Source organism: Stegodyphus dumicola, chromosome 9 (genome assembly GCF_044657685.1).
Source record: "Stegodyphus dumicola isolate Sdum_Otavi_A_Nest chromosome 9, ASM4465768v1".
Lineage (NCBI taxonomy): Eukaryota > Metazoa > Arthropoda > Arachnida > Araneae > Eresidae > Stegodyphus > Stegodyphus dumicola.
The window spans coordinates 183,098,980-183,124,697 of NC_140776.1; the positions used below are offsets into that span (position 1 = coordinate 183,098,980).

At 36.1% G+C, this 25,718-nt stretch overlaps 1 protein-coding gene across 3 annotated transcripts in view; it reads right to left on the reverse strand.

Annotated features, from left to right (window-relative positions):
• Window positions 1-25,718, reverse strand: part of LOC118189765 (uncharacterized) — a 389,534-nt gene that overhangs the window by 82,133 nt on the left and 281,683 nt on the right. For all 3 annotated transcript variants that reach the window (XM_085824447.1, XM_085824446.1, XM_085824445.1), the window contains exon 3: window positions 6,291-6,434. In XM_085824447.1, coding sequence (XP_085680573.1) covers window positions 6,291-6,434 — 144 coding nt within the window. The remainder of the gene's footprint in view (window positions 1-6,290; window positions 6,435-25,718) is intronic.

Here is a 25,718-nt window from a genome sequence, read left to right on the forward strand (position 1 = left end):
CACTGGGATACGAGCCACGGATTTTCCTCGTGTTTGAAGTCTCATCCAATATATGTGTAAACTTCACGTTGACAGATGTTGATACTGTTATGTTTTTTTTTTTCTTCTGACGCCAGTTGTTACGTTATTTTCTTCCTTCACGTTCGTACGGGGGTTCGTAGATTTGGAGTGAATAACGACGACACTTGATGAAGTATCGAAACACACTTTATTTAGCCAATATTAATCAGGACAGTTCCGATAACACTTTTAACAGTCGTCGAAGATCTACTATAAACACGTTGGAACAATCAGCGACACAGCCTTCACACTGTCAGGCAATAACGGCGGAGACAGCTTCCTGCAAAGCACCCGACTCTGCTTTCCGGAGTACAGCTCCCGACTCTGCTTGGTCGTTCTCGGAACTCCACGTACTCTCGAGACTCTCCACGCTACAACTCGCGATGCACTCGACGACACACGAGCACAGCTCCCGATTCTTCGGTTCAGTCGTTCCCGGAGCTCAACACGCTCTTTTGACGATGCACTAACCGCGATACACTAACAGACTCCTTCGGTGCACTCGACGACCCACTCGGCACTCGCTGCCCGGCTGTCAACTCGATCGACTCCGCAGGCATTGTCTCGGTAGATGAGACACCAACTCGATACTGACTCTCTCGCACTCTATGCGAGGCACACACACACACACACACTAACTGACTGCGGACGAGCAGGGTTTATATAGCGTTCGGCTTGTGTTCCGGGACATTCTGGGCTATACCGGTAAGAATTCGTTCCAGAAGGTTCTCCAACCGTCCATGGCATATCGCCAATTTTGTCGCCAAATGGGCGATTTCTCGACAGATGTGGCAACCCTGACCTCCTTTGCCACTTTATGGCAACCCTAAAACTGCTTTGCAGAGAAGCCATCTTACCGTGCCTGTACATTTCGTAACAATATTATAAAGTTACAGGAATTTACATTATTATAAAGTTACATTTTGGGATAAAAATGGGCGATCCAAATCTAGAGTCTGATTTATAACACAAATCACATTTTGTATGAAAATCGGAAAAAGCTCTAATAAAAACGTTAGAACAACTGCAAGTGACTCTTGATGAACATGCTATGAAAAATTCAAGATTTTATGGGTGGGACAAGGGAGTTAAAGACGAACGTGAAGACAAGACGGCCGACTCAGAAGCGGATAGCCCAAAGCCCAAAGACAGACATTAATACAGACAGCTTAAAGATACTCACAGATTAATCAAGAAACTGAATAATTTTAGCTGCGGAATTTTTAAGGAGTCTTTGCATTCCTTCGCGCATGTTCTCGCAGTTAAGTACGCCAACTATGTAACTAACGTTTACGAATATCATCTGGGACACAATGGTTACATACAAGATGCAGTACATGTTCCTCGTTTTATGCTCCGCAGAAACCTATAATTATCTGTAACAGCGTCCGAAATACAAATATATGGGCGATAAATCGTTCTCATCAGGATTTGGCCAACAGACTATAAGGTATTTCTCCTGCCTTCCTAGCGTGCCTTCGTGGTGTAGTGGTCAGCACACTGAGACAGAGGTCCGTGGTTTGATTCCTGGCGAAGGCGGTTGCTAATTTTTAATCTTGCCTGCTTCTAAAATTCCTAATGTCTCTACAGTGGCGCCCGAACTAAAAAGGGGGGTTGGATGATATCAAATTTAGAAACGCACACACAGTACAGCATTTGTCACACTTCTAATTCTTATGCTTGCCTTGTTTTTAAAAAACAGTTACGTTCTCAGTTAAAGGCTATGTCTTAAAATAGCAAACTAAATGTTCTTGCTATATTATTTGATTGTTTTTCTTTTCTTAGTGTTTGAGAATAATTGTATTTCAAACCGGAATATGTTAATTAGGAGGGCATTTATTCTATAATTAAGATAAATTATTGCCTAGATAAGAATTGATTTAGATAGACCAGAATCATTACAAATAGATAATGTTCTTTGAATTAAATTTTACTGCTTTGTTTTTCGTAATAACTATGAATAACGAAAACTAAAAATCAGCAAAAATCAGCGTTATCAAACAACAAAAATCAGCGTTATATTTTCAAAATTGTTGTTTGACTTCTGAATTAGTATTTGTTCGGCGTGTTATTGTGTCTTAATTATGAATAACGAAATTTGATAATTTGTTAATTGTTTATTTTTGTTTTGGTTTTTAGACCTGAGAATTTATGAAAAATGAATTTAAATAATGACCGCATTTTTCATGTAATTATGATCTATCTAATTGCTTTGAGTGGGATTCAATTGTATGGCCGTTCCCAACTAGCTAAGAACAAAATAAGATTTGGAACAAAATATGAATTCAAGACTGATTTTAAGAGGTTTCTAATAACTTTCAAACTTGTATTTGTTTTTATAAATATGGTTGAAGGCAGCAGTTGTAACTGCTTAGCTCCCATATGCAAATTTTAATTATGTAATATATCATTTGTACATACGTCGCGCAAAGTGCAAAGATGTCATTGATACATATTCTTTAATTTTAAGGCATTAATTTTTGTAACAATTTACTTTGGCTGATACAAAATAAGCGTCGCTGATCTGGTAGTCCACCTAGTTATGGTGTCTGCTGGTTGTACAAGTAGATTTTACCTTCGCTGATCAGGTTCAGCCTCCGCTGATCAGGATGACTATCCCGCAATTTCCACGGGCAAAAATTTTGAAGACACGTGGTATTAGCGCTCAAACTTCACTTTTTGCCGCTTTTTTCTTACAGAAATGGCTGCTAGAAAACGTTCAGCGATTATCTTAATTGTTTAATTAAATTATTGAATTATTAATTAGATCTATTGATTAGATTAATAATTAGATTGATTATTAGTTAGATTTATTGAATCTGGTGCAAAGACTGTGAAGTTGGACTTTACCTTCAACCCTGTTTTGAACTCTGTCGTGCTGAACTGCGTTTCTAAGGTATTTTTCCCTCAGCACTTTATATTTTCTTAAATTTTATACATTTTACTTTTTGATATTATGCAATAAATAGAAATTAACTGTAATTCGACTGAAATTTATTAAAAAAAAAGATTTTTTTTGGTTATAACATCTGAAATTGGTTCTTCTGGCAACTTAGTTTCTCATGATAAAAATCTATATAAAAATATTTTCTAGAAAGAAAAGTGCATTTTTCAATTCTCCAATATATATAGATTTAAAATATGGAAAAAAAAAAAGGAAGCGATTTCGGTCTACAAATTGAGCAGTCAGAGGGTTAATTTCGATTGGTTTCACATTAGGACGGAAGCCTGGTCGGCGACGAAAGAACGAACGACTCTCCTCACCCAGAATTTGGCGATTGGGCCCCCTAAAAACCCCAGTCGTCCTTTAAAAGGGGGGGTATATAAGGTATTTCTCCCGCCTTCCTAGCGTGCCTTCGTGGAGTATTGGTCAGCACCCTGAGCCGATATTTCAGAGGTCCGTAGTTCGATTCCCGGCGAAGGCGATGCATATTTTTCATCTCTCTGGCTTTTCTAATTAACCTAATGTTTCTACGAGACCTTGTTCCTTTCCTTAATACCCTGTAAATGGGGAAAGAATGCAAGCAACATTCGTATGCCCTATGTCTCGTTATTAGTAGACAACTGGAAGATCCACTGTTCGAATCCTAACGACGGCATAGAAATTATTTCACGCTTCCTGCTGCATAAAAACTTGTCAGCTCCCTACAACTTGGACATGTGATAGATTTCAGCAAAATGTGTGCCTCTCACGTACTTGTGAAAGATTTCCGGCCTGTGCAGCTTGTGTGTGAAAAAAGCTTGTGATTTTTGGCTTATGTGCAAAGTTAAAAGTTGTACTGAACGGATAATTTTCTGATATAACTGATATCCAACAGAAGGCGACGTTAGTTCGCAAGATTATTCCAAAAAAAATATTAACTTCAGACCTTCAGACATGCTTTTAAAAATGAATTGTTGCGTTTTTTTTTTCTTTTCTGACACCAGTTGTTACGTTATTTTCTTCTTTCACGTTCGTACGGGGTTCGTGTGGATTTGGAGTGAATAACAACGACATTTGATGAAGTATCGAAACACACTTTATTTGCCAGTATTGTCAGGACAGCTCCAAAACACGTTTTACAGTCGTCGATGAACTACTATAAACACGCTGACACGATCAGCGACACAGCCTTCACACTGTCAGGCTATCACGGTGGAGACAGCTTCACTGCAAAGCACCAAAGTACAGCTCCTGACTCTGCTCGGTTGTTCTTGGAACTCCACGTACTCTCGAGACTCTCCACGCTTCAACTCGCGATGCACTCGACGACACACAGAGCACGGCTCCCGACTCTTCGGTACAGTCGTTTCCGGAGCTCAACACGCTCGCTCGACGATGCACTAACTGCGATACACTAAAAGAGTCCTTCGGTGCACTCGACGACCCACTCGGCACTCGTTGTACGGCTGTCAACTCGATCGACTCCGCCCGGCTCGCTAGACGAGGCACACACTCGGAGACACTAATTGACTGCGAACCAGCAGGGTTTATATAGCTTTTGGCTTGTGTTCGAGCACGTTCTGGGCTAAACCGCTAAGAATTCTTTCCAGAAGATTCTCCATCCGTCCATGGCATATTGCCAATTTAGTCGCCAAATGTGGTAACCCTGCCTTTCCTTGCCATTTTATGGCAACCCTAAAACTGCTTTGCGGGGAAGGGAAGCCATCTCACAGCGCCTTGACACTTCATAACATTATCGTTTAAGTCAATTTAGCTGCATATAATATATAAAAGGAGTGTTTTGATAGCGATAGTATCCACTAGTATGCAATTCCAAAGTTACGTTTTAAATGTACACTGAGCAAAAAAAAAAAAAAAAAAAAAAAAAAAAAAAAAAAAGTATGATTTCTATATCTCTCATTCTACTGGACCGATTGACGAAATTCGAATCTCGAAAAGCGACTTATATATATTAGATATATATTAGATTTATAGCGTTGCCATTACATAGGTATTTTGACACAAAAACGGACTTTTTCTGAAATGCCAGTTTTTTCCATATTTCGATTCTACGACTGAAATTATGCCTAGATATTAAATTTTGTAATTTTTGGTGAGAAATTAAAAAACTTACTTTGGCGGATTTTTTTTTTCAGTTTGCGCCAAGAAAAATTCACTCGGCGAACTTCTTGATTCATAGCAACCTATTTTCCTTTCCTTTTTTTCCATTGCCCACGAGCGGAAAACAATTCATCGTTCATACGTTCAAATAATTTTAACAGAGTACCTAAGCCACACTTTCGTTATTATCGCTCATAATAAATACGCCAAATTTCAAAACGCGCCAAAATGTAAGTTCACGTTTATCTCAGGAAATTTGGAATAAAAAACTCTAATTTTTTGCACGTATACTTAGAAATATATCTACTTTATGATGTTGGCGAAACTTTTATAGGTTATAATTCAAAATTGTTTTCGAAAAATTTATAAAAATTATTTAAAAATACAAATTTAAAAAACAAATTAGAAAAAATGCGTGAATTTTATTTGGAATGAAAGGATTTTATTTGGTTCGAAAGGAAGAATCAAATAAGTTTAATAAAAATGAGATATTAATAAATATATATATACCAAACTCAATTAACAGTCCCCCCCAATAGCAGATTGTAAACAATTACAAATATAACCCACTCCATTAATGTATACAAGGCGGGATGTCTTTATGTATACAAGGCGGGATTAATGTATACAAGGCGGGATGTCTTTATTATGGAGGCACCTAATAGGTGGGCCACCATCGCCTTTCCTATGAAGGAACAGACAATTACAGCTATGCCTTCTTCGAGATTCGAACCCAGGAGCGTCGGCATCACAGTCAGCTTTCCTGACCACCATACCGACTGGGCGGCAACTCAATTAACATTGAGGAGCTGAAATTTTGAGAGCTAATTTCTTAAAAACTACTCGTGCGATTTTTACAAAACTTGGCAGCTTAGCATAACTTGAGTCGTAGAATTAAAATATGGAAAAATATTGTCCTGTCATTTCGGAAAAAGTTCTATTTTGTGTCACAATACTTATATTAGAACATTGCTGTACATAAATCTTATACATATCCTAAGTCGCTCTTCCGAGATATGAAAAACGCAAGTTGAATTTCGTCAATTGGTCCAGTAAAACGGGAGATATAGAACTGACCCATTTTTTTTTCTTTGCGTAGTGTACATTCATGGAATTATAGTCACTATTTGTAAAAGCGTAAGAAATAGTGGAGATGACTGAAGTGTGATAATAAATAGAGAATTACCGTCTTGGTCAACGAGTCTAATCATATTGACCAGCTCGGCTTCTGTAGGCCTCTGTCCCAGGGACCGCATGACCACTCCCAGTTCAGCAGCCTCTATGGAACCGTCTCCGTTGTGGTCAAACAGACCGAAAGCCTCTTTGAACTCTGAAACACAGAAAAGAATACACATTGAGGATGCACACGTAATTGAAAAGTAAATACTTAATTACAAAATAGGGCTCTAGTGTAGAATTGGATGCCCCTCCGATTGCCGAAACATTTTTGTTCAATTTTAGCGATGAAACCCCATTATTTCTGGTTACCATGATAGTTTTAACATGGTTTTAGCTTCTATTGCCGTCACCTTCGGGTTACGATAACTTTGTTTTAAACTTATATGACGTCATCATTATCCTGATTTTTTTTTTTTTTTTTTAAATGAAAACAGACCGATGTTGAACATGAACAAAATCAGGGTAGTACGCAGTGCCGAGTTTGTGCAATTCTCTGATTTTTTTTTCAAGTGAAAATAGATTGATGTGTACGTGGACATCGAGTCTGGCAATTCTTTGACTTCTTAAAAGGGCACCCAATTGTAAACTTTTACCCAAAATAGATAATACGATATAAAATAATATCTAATGTAGACTGCAGACCATTGTGATAAGTCTACTTGGTACTCTTAGCATACCTTCACGGACCATTAGTTAAGGGGACTCATACACCTTAAAACCCATAAGATGTTCGAATAGGTGACTGTCGCAAGAATTGGGATAACTTATTTATTTTAAAAGCAATTACTACCAACTTTTTACAGCTGACTACATAATACTGAAATAGTAATCAGAAAGTTTGTGTTGCCACAAATATTTTTATAATTTAATGCGCTTTGTGGCAACATTTTTCGTCATGTTTCCAAATTGCGCGCACAGTTTAAAACATTATGTTTAATAATTTAATTCCATATTTAATATATAGCTTTTAAAACATTTGAAAACTACTGTGAACCAAAAATTCGGAGAATTTCATGTTAAATTTTTATTTTATTTGGAGTTGAGTTTATAAAATGTATTTTATTAAAAAAATTTGTAATTTTTCAGTCCATAAAATTTTTCAATACTAAAATATTGATCAGATTGTTGGTTCAGTTAGAACATAGTACCCATATAAAGAATTCCATCCAATTTCAAGTATGTACCATTAGCCATTTTTAAAATATCATGCGCGCAAGATGGAAACATGGCGAAATATTTCGTCACAAAGAGGATTAAATTACAAAAATATTTGTGGCAACACAAACTTTCTGGTTACTAGTTTCCAAAGCAGCTATATTATGTAGTCAGCTGTAAAAAGTTGGAAGTAATTGCTTTTAAAATAAATAAAATATCTCAGTTCCTGCAACAGTCCCATATTCGAAGATCATGAGGAGGTTTAAGGTGTATGAGTCCCCTTAATAGTTCCTTTTCTAAAGCTTCTATTCTATAATTTTAACATCAGAAATGTTAAAATTGCGAAACGTTCCAAGGAATTCTAATGCTTTCCGATGGTTCTACAAACTTATCAATATTAACATCCGCAACCGGAACATAATTTAACATAAGCGCGGCCTTCAGCAGGCGGAACACGCTCTCATTCTACCTTTAAAACCTTCCTTTAAATAACGTTGCATTAATTAGAAAATGGGAAGCGAGAAATACAGCAAAATAACTGGCTAGTAAAACTAAACGAATCCTTATGACTTTATAATGTTTTCCTCATTTCAGCATAACACATATTTCAGTTCAAAACGTAACAGTTAATGATGTGTAAGAAAAAATACATATGAAGTAATACATTAATAAAAGTTTTCAGGAAACTAATACAGAAATCACAACAGCTACTTCATGTATTAAACAGCCAATAACAAAGCAAGTTTCCCCCCCTCCATCCATATCTTTCGTACAAGAAATAGAAATCAATGAAGAAGTAAGAAAAATTCTGTGTTTCTCTCGAACAAATACAATGAAACATAGATCAATATACCAACAATGACAGAAGACGGAATAAATGTGGTCACAGTACACCATTTTATCACGCTTGACGCTTTTCTGTTCTTTAATATGTTGGCGGCAGGTAATATATACAATTCGTAATTACCAATAAGCTGCCTCCGGGGAACAACTAAGAAAAACCTCATCACATTTTTTTTTTTTGGTATTTCCTACCCTTAATAGTAAGTCAGATATTATTAAAAGAATTCGTGACTAATGCAAAAAGAAAAGAAAATAAAAATTCTTTTATCTGTCGCTTCCCCGCAGCCAATCAAGCCGATTCTATTACTACCATTTGTGCACGAGTAAAGCCGGCACACATCATTCGTTAAGCGCTAGCCGTACGTTACGCACGAGAGAAAATGTCTAGCACTTCCATATATGAAATGCTTTCTCCATCAGACTGATGGACTTCTAATCGGAAGTTCAGAAGTTCAATTTAGTGTGTTATGAATAGTTACACTTGAATTATATATAAGAGAACCGATTTTATTCTTCTAGAATCAATAAGTATTGATAAGACGAAGAGCAGTGTTATGTAGGCAAAAGCATTGTAACTGCTGCAAATACGCATAAAAACATACAATTTCTCCTCACAACACGATGGAGAATTTTGTACATTATCTTGATAAATGGCTCAGAAGCAGGAGGAAGTATTATGAAGGCGTAAATTAAAAAAAAAAAAAAATCTCATGTGTACACCACATGACTTCCTTGTACGGAATATTAAATTATACGCATTTTTTTTTCTTGAATTTCATTTAAATTGATTGGATTGAATTAAAGCTACTTCGCCGAAAGCGCATAAACCACAATAGAATAAATGCACTCTTTAAAATTCACTATATTTGTTTACTAAAACGACACTCTGAATGCGCAAAATGTATATCATTTGAAGAATTATTGTTGCCACATGTTCTATTCAAATACTATAATAAAGCTAAAACGATGTATGAAAGAAATTAAGAAAACAAAACAGAAAAGAGAGTTTTTCACAGACGATTTAGTATTTCTCATTCAATTAATTCAGTTCTCACTTCGCGACAAGGCAAAAATACATAAAAACTCAAAATATCTGCATTAAAAATTACGAAGTAAATCTTAAACACTTATATCATCGAAAAAATTCCAGAAAGGATTAAGCATGATTTAATTCGCAATAATATATGAAGGCGTTATTTTTGTGTTGCGAAGCTTAGTCTTTCTAGATTGGCAACAAATTTACAATTCTGCTGTTTCAAATGTAAACAGATATGTCCGCCATGTTATTTAAAACTTAACCGCAGTTAAATAGCTTTTAAATTGTTGATAATTGTACAAATATTGCTTCCAGAATTACGAAAGTCATAAAAACCTTAACCGGAAGATAAAAACAACATAATTCAATCATATTTAAAGCAAAAAATGTACAATTTACAAACATATAAGAGTCAAGAAACTGAGATCACTGAGCCGGGTAACAGAGTGGATATATATATATATAAATATATTTATATACGTTTGGTGCGGCCGATTGCAACCAAAATACGAGGTGCACATCTACATGTTATAGCAGTCCAGCTACATGTTATAGCAGTTATAGCAGCAAAATTTCAACGTTCTGAGGCTACTCGTTTTTTGAGTTATGCGAGATACGTACGTACAGATATCACGCAAAAACATCGTTAAATTGCATTTGATAGCGGTCAAAATGGATATTTTCGTTGAAATATGTTGCCTGAAACTTTTCGCGATTACAATACTCCCTTTTTACTTCGTACAAAGAAGTAAAAAATCATATATAAGTTTTTCCTTAAGGGGGCTCATACATCTTAAATCCATTATGATCTTCGAATATGTGACTGTTGCAAGAATTGGGATATTTTATTTATTTTAAAGCTCTCTCATCGTTACGGCCAAAAAATTCCGTATAGAAGGCTGCCTTCTATATTCATTACATATAAAAATTTCTGCTAGCTTTTAATGTATCTGATTTCGGTTTCGTTGTATATTGGAAGAAAAGGAATCAAGATATAAAATGAGAGAGTCATTTTTTAATTAATATAAAGAAAATACCACTTATTCATGACATTTTGAGAAACTTTGGAATTTCACGGCTAAACCGGTAACGCTCGGAGGAAAAAGCAATTTGCTCTGCATTGAGACTTGGCGGACTCGAAGATTAGGCTTTTCATGCCGCTAGATCCATATTAGTTTCAATGGCGGACTCGGAGATTAGTCTTTTCATGCCGCTAGATTCATATTGGTTTCAATGGCGGACTTGGAGATTAGTCTTTTCATGCCGCTAGATCCATATTGGTTTCAATGGCGGACTCGGAGATTAGTCTTTTCATGCCGCTAGATCCATATTGGTTTCAATGGCGGATTCGAAGTGTAATCACAGTCTCCAAGCCTAATCACAGTCTTTTCATGCCGCTAGATCCATATTGGTTTCAATGGCGGACTCGAAGTCTAATCACAGTCTCGAAGCCTAGTCACACGAAGCCTAATCACAGTCTTTTCATGCCGCTAGATCCATATTGGTTTCAATGGCGGACTCGAATATTAGTCCTTTCAGGCCGCTAGATCCATATTGGTTTCAATGGCGGACTCGGAGATTAGTCTTTTCATGCCGCTAGATCCATATTGGTTTCAATGGCGGACTCGGAGATTAGTCTTTTCATGCCGCTAGATCCATATTGGTTTCAATGGCGGATTCGAAGTGTAATCACAGTCTCGAAGCCTAATCACAGTCTTTTCATGCCGCTAGATCCATATTGGTTTCAATGGCGGACTCGAAGTCTAATCACAGTCTCGAAGCCTAGTCACACGAAGCCTAATCACAGTCTTTTCATGCCGCTAGATCCATATTGGTTTCAATGGCGGACTCGAATATTAGTCCTTTCAGGCCGCTAGATCCATATTGGTTTCAATGGCGGACTCGGAGATTAGTCTTTTCATGCCGCTAGATCCATATTGGTTTCAATCGCGAACTCGGAGATTAGTCTTTTCATGCCGTTAGATCCATATTGGTTTCAATGGCGGACTCGGAGATTAGTCTTTTCATGCCGCTAGATTCATATTGGTTTCAATGGCGGACTCGGAGATTAGTCTTTTCATGCCGCTAAATCCATATTGGTTTCAATGGCAGACTCAAAGACTAAGCTTTTCATGCCGCTAGATCCATATTGGTTTCAATGGCGGGCTCGAAGTCTAATCACAGTCTCGAAGCCTAATCACACGAAGCCTAATCACAGTCTTTTCATGCCGCTAGATCCATATTGGTTTCAATGGCGGACTCGAAGTCTAATCACAGTCTCGAAGCCTAATCACACGAAGCCTAATCACAGTCTTTTCATGCCGCTACATCCATATTGGTTTCAATGGAGGACTCGAAGTCTAATCACAGTCTCGAAGCCTAATCACACGAAGCCTAATCACAGTCTTTTCAAGCCGCTAGATCCATATTGGTTTCAATGGCGGACTCGAAGTCTAATCACAGTTTCGAAGCCTAATCACAGTCTTTTCATGCCGCTAGATCCATATTGGTTTCAATGGCGGACTCGGAGGTTAGGCTTTTCATATGGCCCCATAGGAAAACGTACAAACACTAGAGATCCGGTAATCTTAGTGGCCAACCTCTGGGATCACTTCGATCAATCCGTCACCCTGGAAATTTCGTGGTTCGTATAACCAGCAATCCTCTTGGCAATCCACGGTTAGGAAATGCCGTTGGTTGCGAAATTCCACTTAGCGGCTCGCCCTTTGCGTTCCGATCATACATTCTATGACGAATATTGCTCGTATAGCTGCCCTCTATCACCCCCTAAGGTTTTACCCTCTTGTTCAGATTCACCCTGTACATCTAAACTGGACATCACTGTCACGCGTTAGCCATTGCACATACGGAAAATTTTGTTCATAATTTTTTTCAATGACTGAATTAATTAAAAGCAATTTCAATCCCTTCCACACAATACAGATTCCATAACAACCTTAAGAAATCTAATCATTTATTCATTCATAAGATAATATTCAGAAGGAATTAAAAAAAAAAAGGTTGCGTTAATATTGATATTTGATATTTCTTACGTGGTTAGCTGCTATGACGAGTTAACTTCTTGACGATTAGCTCGAATTACCTCAGGAGGAGAAAAACCATCGCACAGTATAATATACAGAGGGTGTTTGGATACCTTTTGAACGATTTCGATGAAAAATTTAAAAAAAAAAAGCAAATGTTTTGGAATAAAAATTTCTCGCAATACCGTATTATTTGAAATAAGAAATATGGTTTGCTGCTTTTATTTCTCTTTCAAAATGTCGCTTGTAAACAAGCTGTGGACTGAAGGATATACTTTTGCGCTTTCTGAACAGATATATTCCTATTCCAAAAATTCAAAAATATCGTGAAATGCACGGTAATTAAATTTTTAAGTGAAAAATAAAAAAAAGACCTTATTAATCGGATAAGGAAAACTCTCAATCATTACTTTTACCCGGAAAGAAGACTCCAAACTAATACCCGAAAAAGGTACGTACTGTTTCTAATGTTTCTAAACTCAAATCGTTGGTAACAAAAGAAAATCTATAGAATCAGCCACATAGTCTTCAAATACATCTGAAACAGCAATAAATAAAATAATAAACCAACATTTACAGATAAAAAAAGCCGAGAACATAATATTCAACAGCTTTTGCCCAGACAGGTGGTCTCAATGCAGAGCAATTTGTAGAGCCCTGTATAAAAACTATTTAGTAGGAGATAAATGGAAATACATTGTAACCCTCCATGAAGTATGAGTTTACTTAAATGACTGCAACAAAACAAAAGGTGTGTTTATTATCGAAAATTAAGAGGAAAAAATGTATAAATCTGATTCCATCGACGCAAAGAAAGTTTCGGTGAAGGATTTAATGATTGTCGTAGCATTCTTTTAAAAAGAAAACACGTTAAAACCAATTTAGCATGCTACCAAGAGAATGTTTTACGTCTGACATTTACAGACGAAATTCCATTCCTTTATCCCTCTGAGTTATTCCAAAGAGTGAAACTTAATCAAGACAGAGCAACAAGACATATTTCGAAAAATACTATTACATTCTTTGAAAAAATGAAGACTGATACAGGCTTTGCATGTGTATCTTTTCAACGTATTTCCTACGAACATGCAAAATATTCCTGGTACCTTTACGAAAAGCCAATCTGCCGTGAAAATCACGATGCAGATGTATATTCCAGAAAAGATGCTATTAGACAGAATATTAAAAAAATGCTCTTTACATTTTAAACACTAATTAAACGGTCCCAAAAATGTTCTAAAAATATCTAACACACTCTATATACGGTGTCCTCAAATGCTCTCCATATCATTAGCCTGAACGTTAGAAGTAAATACCTCCAATTTCACTGCAACGATTATTGCTACGAAATCCCAACTGCGGTAAGATAGCTTCCCCGCAAAGCGGATTAGGGTTTCCAGAAAAGCAGGGTTGCCATGTTTGGCCCGAAATCTCAAATTTGGCGAAAAAATTGGTGATATGCCATAGACTGAGCGACAGCATTCTGGAACGAATTCTTAGCGGTTTCCTCGAGAATGTTCTCGAAGGTAGATCAAAAGCTATACATAGCGTACATGTACGCGGAGAGAGGAGTACCTTGAGTAGTAGAAGAGTATGTTGAGTTCAGTAGTAGTGTTCTGAGTCAAGAGATTAGCTTGAAAGCGACCGAACCGAGTCGGGAGCTGTACTTTAGAGCTTTGCCGTGAAGCTGTCTTCACCGTTATGGCTTGAAGGCTGTATTGCTGGTTGTTTCAGCGTGTTTATTGTTGTTTTTCGACAACTATAACGCGTCACTAGAACTGTACTGTGTAACACTGATGAATAAATTGTGTTTGGTTGTGTTTGGATTCTTCATTAAGTGTTGTCATCTACCACTTCAAATCCACGAATGTAGAACGCAACTATATTTTCCTTCCCCTCCCGAAAGCGACTGCTAAGTAATCAGCGCTACAACAATTTCCCTTAGAAAGTCCTCACATAAAGGCTTCCCTCCAGTTAGACAAAGTTTTTAAAGGAGATTTATAGAATTCCACGGTTTCGTGTAATAGAGCGCGAAGACTATTGCTTTAGGTATTACATTCAAAATTAATTTTGTTGTTAATCCTTAATGAAACAACGTCGAGTTTTCTTTATATTAGCATTAAAATATATAATATATTATAACAAAATGCCCTTTTGATGAAAGAATAATAAACCCTATGAAATGAAAATACAAAAATACACCAGGACTACCAGTGAACAGTTACTTTTAACGAAATAAATTAGCCGGCGAGTTTTATTTTGCGATTAACTTTTACGCCTTCATCGTTAAGCATATTTGCAAACGCAAAGACTGGAAAAGCAAAAATTATTGTTCTGCAAATTAAATATTTGAATAAAAATTTTCGGTAATGAGTATTATCAAAAAACGTTTCTGGCGAATTAGTTATACAAAGAAGTAAAGCATTACTAAAAAATGTCCTTTATCGGGGCAACTAGAATTAAAAAAGGAGCAGACGCTGGATTAGAAAATAATTCGGAAATAATTATGTCTCCGGTTTCATAATCTCCAGAACTGCTACTAAAACACAGTTCAAAAGATGGTTGAATAAATGCAGCAGAACATGAAGAAAAAAAATATGTCGCATTAAACTTCGAAAGAATAAACAAGTAGGAGAGGAAGCAGTTAATACGTAAAGCTCTATCATAAAATGCAAACATCTCGAATGATTATTCTAACATATAAACTGTAAAATTCATTATAAACTTTCTCAAAGAATATATTAAAAAATCTATAAGCAAATCGAATACACTGTTCCTCTTAAGAGGAATAATACAAAATTTGTAACGAACAAAATTAAGGATGTGCAAGGTGTGCATTAGTTACAAACAAATTTTTAAAATTTTTAAAATTCAGGGAATGCGTTTTAGAATGTTCTGTTTTTATGCAGGCAACGTTCATTGAATTACCGGATATTTCACAAAAATAATATCGTGCGGCTTAATCGTAAACAAAATGAAAATGCTGAACGCAATAATTAATAAAATAAGCAAAACTTTTATCCCATTTGGTATTTCATGGGAACTTAGTCCAAAGATTTTCAAACCGTTGTTGTTTCAGTGGTGAATGCTGTAGGAAATGTACACTACGGGGGGGGGGGAGAAAGACAGTTATTTGTATCCCGTTCCTACTGGGCTGATTGACGAAATTCCAATTGCGTTTTCCATGTATTGAGAGCGCGATTTAGGATATATATTAGATTTATATATAGCAATGTTCCAACATAAGTATTTGACAAAATCGGACTTTTTTGAAGTAGCATACACATTTTTTTCCATATTTCGATTCTGCGACTAAAATTATGCCTAAATATTAAATTTTGCAATGTTTAGTGAGAAATGTACGAAGAAATTAAAAAATTTATCCTGGTGCATTTTTTTTTTTCAGTTCGCCCCAAGAATAATTCACTTGGCGAATTTCGCAATTTACAGCAACCTATTTTCCTTTGCCTTTTTTCTTTGTGCACGAGCGGGGAAAAAAGTCATCGTTCATCATTTCAAGTAATTTTAACAAAGTGCGTAAACCACATTTTCGTTATTATCGCTTGTAATAAATACGCCAAATTTCAAAACGCGCCAAAACTCACGCATGTCTTAAATTTTGGATAAAAAAAGTATTTTTGCAGGTATGCTTAAAAATATATCCACTTTAAGATGATGGTAAAAGTTTTATAGGTTATAATTCAAAAATGTTTTGCGAAAAATTTATAAAAATTATTTAAAAATACAAATTTTAAAAATAAATCATAAAAAATGGCCGAATTTTACTTGGAACGAACCTAAATTTCGAAATATGAAAGGAAGAATAATACGTTTAATAAAAAAAGGAGATACTAATAAATATATGTCAAATTCAATTAACCCCGAGGAAAACCAGCTTTTGCTGCCTTACAAACAGATAAGCCAAATGTATGAAATCGTCTAGTATTTTATTTTAATCGTATTTAAATGCATGAGCAGCTAAAAAATCTTACCGTTATCAATGCGATCATACGTGTCCAGCTTCACAAGGTCAAATTGCGAAAAAGGTTATACCCTTTCCAATGCTCGAACTCAATCCCGCCGCTTCATTTACAGAAGTGAAAGACACAAAGACACAAAGAGGTAGATTTTAATTACATTTGAGCAGTTAATCAATGAGTCAGTGACGTCCGTCGAAAGAGAAGGTCTTACGGTATAGCAAATCGTGGTTTCAAAGAGGAAGAAAGGAAAAGGGGGAACTTATCATTCGGACGAACGGTAAAGAGAGATGGAAAAAAAATATTTTACATCCAATAGTCTTTAAATTTCAATTTCAGCATAGCGAAAGTGCAATAAAATGGAGAAGAACATAAAATAATATATCATATTGCTGAAAACAAAAATAAAAGCAATGAAAAAAGATCTGTGATTCAAACATACACATTTTTTTCAAATCTTTCGTAAACTTCTTCTATCTTTAAAATGTTTAAAATTTACTAGTTTCTTTAAATCTTTAACCATAAATGGAGGATCTCTCTCAAACCATGAGCATAAGTTTTATGTTCCCGCACCTCTTAATGGCGTAGTTTTCGGTAAAAGTATATTAGCTGATGGGCTGCGAAAATTTGCAACCATTTTCGCGCTATTTTTTCCCCATTTTGCTGATAATATTTTTTAAAAAAAATTGCTGGTCGTAAGAGACATTCCCTATTCCTAGAAGCTGCATTCCTCAAAGAAAAGATGCATTTTCATTGAAGAAATAAGAATAAAGCTTCTGAATTTGTGCTTTAAAAGTTATGTAGTGATAATTGCGTTTCCGTCGAAGCATATTTATCATTTTAATGTTCCATGTAGGGGAGCAACTTCTGGAAAACTGTAGTTAGTTCCGCAGAGTTCTCTGTTACTTGATATTTCATTCTTCATTCGAAGAAATATGTACACTACCAGAATAGTACTTTCAGGCTTTTCTCAGTAAGATTCTAATAGAATCTAGTAAGAAATTAAAAACATCTCTTACGTATGCGCTTGCAGCGTAGCAGTCAGCGTTAAAATCAGGTAATATGAAAAACAAAGTTCGACTCCCAGCGAGAGCACAGTCGTAGACCCCCCGCCAAGATCCTTCGTTCTTCGCCTGATATTATTATCAAGATATATGAAAGTAAGTAAATGGAGTGTGTTATAAGGTATTTTATCCCTCCTTCGTGCATGCCTTCATGGTGTAGCGGTGGCACACTCGGCGCATATTCGAGACGTTCAGGGTCGAGTCACAGTGAGGGCATTCCTCATTTTTCACAGCTCCTGCATCAAAAATGACTTTACAGTGGCGCCCGAACTGAAAGGTGGTTGATGATGAATCTTCACCATCAGGATTCACCACCCAGGCGAATGGGTACCCTATTCCCCAGTCGTCCTTTAAAAAGGGGGAGTATATAAGGTATCCCCCCTTCTTAGCATGCCTTCGTGGTGTTAATGGTAGCACACTCGGCGCGTATTCGAGAGGTCCAGGTTCGAGTGCCGATGAGGGCATTGCTCATTTTTCATGCATCCTACTTCAAAAAATCTTAATGTCTCTATCCATTAAAATTCCTTTCCGTTAAAAACCAGAGGGTAAATAAAATATAGCGATTACTCGTTTCTTAACTTTACTTTTTAGCTATTTTTTCAGTTTTTCCAATTTAACGATCTTCAAGCAGGCCTAAATTGGAAAGCTCGAACAGAGACATATTAAAACTAAACTGAACTTTATTTAATCACTTCTGGTAAGTTCAACAAAAATGAAAATATACAACACAAAACACAGTCAATAACCCATTAATAATGATATAACGAAATGTCAGACAACCTTTTTAAGAACTGTAAATATGTATTAACAAATTTTTACTTCAAAGCCTGCATGTAGTTGTTTTCCTTTTATGGATTGTGCCTGCAAATAAGTGTTGGTAAATAACTGAATAGACGTGAAAGTTACTTATTGCTTTGCCTAAGATGAAACGGAACTTTATGTAAGAAGGGTGTAAAAGACCCTTTAATTCAGAACTCAAAATAATTTACCAGAACGCACTTCTTGTGCTTACAAACCAGCCATCATTTATGCCGTAACTCAAATTAATATAAATTCAAATTAAAACTAAGTCGTAAGTTAGCCAAAGACTACACAGAAATAAATAACGCAAGTTGGCTTAAACGTATACCTGCGTGACAAGTACTATTGGCAAAAATAAAACAAAGCCGCAGACAGATTGTTATCTTAGAATTTCAACTAACAACATGGCCTTCAGCTGGCGGAATACGCTCTGATTAAAACAATCTAAAACTTTCCTTTAAATATTATTTCTTTATACCTCATCTGAATACGAGCGAACTAAAAATTAGCATTCTGGCAAGAAAAGGGAAAGGAAAAAATGACAGTAAAGATGAAATAATTGGTTATATAAATAAACTTTTACATCCCACTAGTAAGTATTTGAGATAATTTACTTACTCACCCAGTAAGCCAAAATAATACGGATGGCACCGAAGATTTCGACCAAAGCAACTGGCGCTTACCTTTTCCGAAGCAGCATAAACTGCGATATGTGCAATCTGTTTAGTTTTTAAACTCTCTTGCACATGCTTGTATAACCTTCTGGCTTGAGCCAGACGAAACGTTACTTATGGTCTGAGTGACGTGAACCAAGAGAAGATAGGACAGTGTTTCACTTAAGTTAATAAAACTTAAAAAATTAATCACACGTTTACATCTTTCCTTGGAAATGCATTACTCTAAATTATTCAGATGTTAAAAAGGACAATTTAGTAAGCACAAGGGTTGTACTGCAAGTAATACAAAGGTTGGCACGACTGTTTTATTAATTAATATGCGTCGTACACATTCAATATATTTGTAGGTAGCTCTTCATCTATAATATCCCTTCCTTTTCATTGCAAGTAAATAATGAATTTCAAAGACATGTAAGGAGCTGTCATTGAAGTATTGATGGAAGACCGATACAGGCTCTGGGACATCCACAGAAGACTACCGAATACGTACAGAGTTGACACTATTTACAAGAACAATATGCACAGATGGATGGAGAAAAGATGCGTGGAAAGAAAGATCACAATCTTTGAGCTTGCTGCATAGCTAGACCACCATGGCATATAATGGTCTAGTTACGCAGCGAACGCAGCACCATGGCATATAAATCTGGTCTGTGGAAAGACAGATCACAATCTTTGAGGTTGCTGCATAGCTAGACCACCATGACATATGGTGGTCTAGTTAAGCAGCGAACGCAGCCTCATGACATATAAATCTGGTCTGTGGAAAGACAGATCACAATCTTTGAGCTTGCTGCATAGCTAGACCACCATGACATATGGTGGTCTAGTTAAGCAGAGAACGCAGCACCATGGCATATAAATCTGGTCTGTGGAAAGACAGATCACAATCTTTGAGGTTGCTGCATAGCTAGACCACCATGACATATGGTGGTCTAGTTAAGCAGCGAACGCAGCCTCATGACATATAAATCTGGTCTGTGGAAAGACAGATCACAATCCTTGAGCTTGCTGCATAGCTAGACCACCATGGCATATGGTGGTCTTGGTCTAGTTAAGCAGCGAACGCAGCACCATGGCATATAAATCTGGTCTGTGGAAAGACAGATCACAATCTTTGAGGTTGCTGCATAGCTAGACCACCATGACATATGGTGGTCTAGTTAAGCAGCGAACGCAGCCTCATGACATATAAATCTGGTCTGTGGAAAGACAGATCACAATCTTTGAGCTTGCTGCATAGCTAGACCACCATGACATATGCTGGTCTAGTTAAGCAGAGAACGCAGCACCATGGCATATAAATCTGGTCTGTGGAAAGACAGATCACAATCTTTGAGGTTGCTGCATAGCTAGACCACCATGACATATGGTGGTCTAGTTAAGCAGAGAACGCAGCACCATGGCATATAAATCTGGTCTGTGGAAAGACAGATCACAATCTTTGAGGTTGCTGCATAGCTAGACCACCATGACATATGGTGGTCTAGTTAAGCAGAGAACGCAGCCTCATGACATATAAATCTGGTCTGTGGAAAGACAGATCACAATCCTTGAGCTTGCTGCATAGCTAGACCACCATGGCATATAAATCTGGTCTGTGGAAAGACAGATCACAATCTTTGAGCTTGCTGCATAGCTAGACCACCATGACATATGGTGGTCTAGTTAAGCAGCGAACGCAGCACCATGGCATATAAATCTGGTCTGTGGAAAGACAGATCACAATCCTTGAGCTTGCTGCATAGCTAGACCACCATGGCATATAAATCTGGTCTGTGGAAAGACAGATCACAATCTTTGAGCTTGCTGCATAGCTAGACCACCATGACATATGGTGGTCTAGTTAAGCAGCGAACGCAGCACCACGGCATATAAATCTGGTCTGTGGAAAGACAGATCACAATCTTTGAGCTTGCTGCATAGCTAGACCACCATGGCATATGGTGGTCTAGCTAAGCAGCGAACGCAACACCATGGCATGTGCCATGGTGGTCTAGCTATACAGCGAACGCAGACTCATTTTTTCCTATCTGGAGACAAAGGATGAAACGCGAGGGTATCAATATTATCCGGAAACGGAAAATAATTCATGGACTGGCGTCACACCTCTTCTTCAATGCTAAAATGTTTTAGAGCCAGTGATGGTGGATGACTTAGGGTATCAAGAAGCGTGTGCAAAAGTGGATACCTTGGCAGTTCATACACGAGTAGAAGGAGAGAAGACGCGAGGGTATCAATATTATCCGGAAACGAAACATAACCCATGGACTGGCGTCACGTCTCTTCTTCAAAGCTAAAATATTTAAGAGCCAAGTGATCAGCATCGGAAGTCGTGGTGACTGCTGTTTGAGATTACAACGGCATCATTTTTCTTAATATTCTGTAACTTGGACTACTGTGATCAGTCAATTGTACATTAAGATACTTCAGAAATTGAGAAAAGCTATAAGGAGAAAAAGACCGAATAAGAATCTGGAAAGGATCCAAGTTCACAATGAAAATACATGAGTACACACATCATTACGCAAGCCACAAATTAAGCTGTCCCCCCATTCACCGTACATCACGAATATGGCGCCTTTATATAAGGTTTTTATCTATTTGGCTTATTGAGAGACAGTCTTTAGAGATAAAGATTTGATGATACTGACGAGGTAAAAGCGACTATAAAGAATGCGCCGAGAAAATTTTATTCTAAAGAATGGTCAACTTCCACAAAAAGGAAGCGAACGCAGACTGCAAGCTACCGGGTAAATTCTAATAAACATGAACATTTTACTGTCATTTAAAGACATCTTCATTATTCTCAATCAATTCTTATAGAATGCCTTACATAAGGATTGGGAATAAAGAATAAAGATATAAGAAAAGAGATTGGGCGTAAAGAATAAGAATATATGGAAGCCTTCTCTTTCCTACAACATTTTATGGATGTACCTTTCTGTACGATGAAATATCTCCTACATGATCATCATCTCCACAGAACAATACTCATCAAGGACTATGTAAAACTCCTTAAAGGATTTTTAACATTTCTGATCCTTTACACGTTAAATTTTTATGATTTCTACATATTTTGGCCACTCGGATTTACAAACCTTTAATCCTGTTTTTTAAGGACTACTTTGTATATACTTACCTTCAAATTCACGTTTATACGTGGACTTCCGCTGTTATGAACTTTATATGAACTTATGATCTTATGGACTTCTTTTTAAAGAACTAAGAACACTCTGTTTCATTATTATATCTAGCGGTAACGTCGCTGAACACTGGTAGTTCGGTCCGAGGTTCGAATCCCGCGAACGGGCTGGCTGCATGGGCGTTTTCGTGGTTTTCCCCATGTGTAACGTGTATACGAGCCAGTTTCCCTTAAAACGTCCTCCACGAAGGCATCCCTCCCTTAAGCCAGATAACCCCCTCGAGTGCTTTGCCGTAATCTAATATACACATTATTATATCTATTTAGACTTTTTCTAATTCTCTATGAACTCTATGAGATAAAAACTTTACTGACTATCTATAATGAGTTCTAGGTAATATTTGTCAAAATTCTAAATTTCATCCTGATTTCATTGGTTTATTTTTATTTTTATATATTTAAAAATTTGCTTTTTGATGCCTATATTCTTACATTTTTAACTACATTTATATGCATATTTTCTAACTGTATCTGTACACATCTGAAAATTGTATTACTGTTACAATTGTATATATGTTTCCTTGTACACATTCTCTAATGTGAAACTGTATATCATTATTCACGTAAAGGCTTATGTAAAAAAATTCTCAATAAATGCCCGCTGACCACCAAGCCACCTACTTGGCTTGATCGAAGCAGTGTCGAACTCTTAGTATTCAGCAATGTTAATTACTGGGTCACTCGTAGAACCAAATGGTGTAAGAATTTCAAACTCTTTTCGCCAACTAGTTTCCTCCGCTAAATATATTTAGCTTTACATCCGATGAAATTTCTCGCCAAATATTTCTTTCTATTTTAATAAGTCTAAGAATGATTACCCAGATCTAGGCATTTTCATGTGGCATAAATAATAAAAAATTTTCTGGAATTTCCTGGCCTTTTTACTTTCTTGTACGAAGTAAAAAGGAAGTATTGTAATCGCGAAACGTTTCAGGCAGTATATTTCAACGAAAATATCCATTTTGACCGCTATCGAAGGCAATTTAACGATGCTTTTGCGTGATATATGTACGTAGGGACAGAATAAAAGAACCGTTTCCTCCAAAAAAAATATAAAACTGCTTTAAAATTAATTCTGGAGAGAATTTTTCGTGGCGTCTGTACGAACGGATGTACGTACGTACGTATCTCGCATAACTCAAAAACGAGTAGCCTCAGAACGCTGAAATTTTGTATATAAGACTGCTGTAACACGTAGATGTGCACCTCGTATTTTGGTTGCAATCGGCTGCACCAAAAGTATATAAATATATTTATATATCCACTCTGTTACCCGGCTCAGTGATCTCAGTTTCTTTACTCTTATATGTTTGTAAATTGCAAATTTTTTGCTTTAAAAATGATTGAATTATGTTATTTTTATCATCCGGTTAAGGTTTTTATGCCTTTAGTAAATCTGTATGCAATATGTATAGAATTATCAACAATTTTAAAGTTGTTTAAGTGCCGCTAAGCCTTTTTTTCTGATGGGCGGCCATTGATTGTATACATTTGAAACAGCAGACTAGTGGATTTGTTGCCAATCTAGAGAAACTTAGCTTCGCAACAATAAAGATAACGCCTTCATTTATTATTACCAATTAAATCATGCTTAATTCTTTCTGGAATTTTTTCGAGGAAATAAGTGTTTAAGATTTACTTCGTAATTTTTAATATAGATAATTTGAGTTTTTATGTATTTTTGCCTTGTCGCGAAGTGAGAACTGAATTAATTGAATGAGAAATACTCAATCGTCTGTGAAAAACTGTTTCTTTTTTGGTTTGTTTGCTTAATTTCTTTTATACATCGTTCCAGCTTTATTATAGTATTTGAATAGAACATGTGGCAACAATTCGATAATTCTATTCTTTAAATGATATAAATTTTGTGCATTATGAGTTATAATCTGAACGAAATATAATACTGTTAAGTGAATCTAGCGCCAGAGTGTCGCTATGGTAAACAAATACTAGAGTGAATTTTAAAGAATGCATTTATTGTATTGTGGTTTATGCGCTGTCGGCGAAGTAATTTAATTCAATCCAATAAGTTTAAATGAAATGCAAGAAAATATGCGTATAATTTAATATTCCGTATAAGGAAGTCATGTGGTGTACACATCAGATTTTTTATTATAGTACCTGACTTTGAATCAAACTTTAATTGAAAACATAATGAAAACTCAATTGGAAAACTTGCGACTATGTAAATTTTTTGCTATAAATATCTGTCTTCTTCGTTTAGATAAGTGAGAATATTTTGTGCCGATTTCGGTAGTTTCACTAAATATTCACATATTCATCACGGAAAATCACCGTAAAGAAGAAAATACTTTTATTTTTTATTTTAACACATTGCTTATTTAAACAAATGCAGAAGCAAACTTTTATATCTTTTCAGTTGCGCAGATACGACTTAATCATCTAATGCATAAAACATTATACGGGTTGAAATTCTAATAAAATTCAGCATCTTTGAAGAAACAAAAACATTCACTGTTTTTCCAGAATATTTTCATGCATTTGTCGACGATTTACTGGCAAGGAGCCAGCCAAAGGGAAGAAGACTAGATCACTTCATGAGGCATCGTGAAAAAAAATTTGAGTCTTCGATAGTGGCAATTAGAGAAGAATGTTCGCCCCTTTTGAAGTCCCACTCTGTTATGCAATAGTGATTCAAACGCCAGAAGTTTTCCTTTCTTCGCTCAGTTAGAAAAGACAAAATTTCTGAAAACGGCGTCAATGATTTTTCGAAAATGCACACCTCGATATCAACATACTACAAAACCTACTTTTTAAATGTGTTTAGGGAAAAATATTCACATTTTTGAAGTCGTTCACTTTGCTATGCAACAGCGATTTTAAACCCAGAAAGTTTTCTGTCTTCCTTGCATTAGAAACGTAAAATATCTGCACATGTAGTATATCATTAATGATTTTCCAAAATGTACTCTTCAGTATCAGTATGTTACAAAATTTGTTTTAGTTTACTTCTGTAAACTAGTTGAGATTAAATATAGTCACGAGGAAATTATTAAACTTCTTTTTTTTTAGTCCAAAGGGATTTGAATCCCGAAGGACTATTAGTTTCGTTTTGGCATTTTGCGTCGGACGGATAAATGTCGATTCACTTTTCAAACTGTTGCCACAAAATGTTAGAGTCCTGCATTATATTTGAAGAAATTAAATAATGAAAAATCTGCATAAATGTATGTATATTTCTCGTATTGTGATAAAACAACGGTACATAGAGTCATCGAATTTTGAATAACGTAATCCTCCAACGAATATGAGCATGTGGAAGACCAAATTTGAAATTTGAAATTTGTTTTATGATCGATTTCCTATATTTTAAAACTTTGACGAATTTTTGATTAACAAACTCAAGGATTTCAAAGCGAGCAATGGCAACGTTGTGCAGAAAAAACATTTTTATCTCCAGCGCGTGAGTCTCTGTATCGGAAATTCTAAAGATATGGTCGTTTTAAAACTATTTTGCGATATTGCTGTTGCACTGAATCTTATGGTTTAAGTGCGAGGAACATGATATTTAATAAAGAAAGGTAACACACAAAATGTTAAAAAACGCCCCTTTGGACGTAATTTAAAATCTGAAACATTTCAGATTTTGTTTTTTTATTTTTTTATTTTATT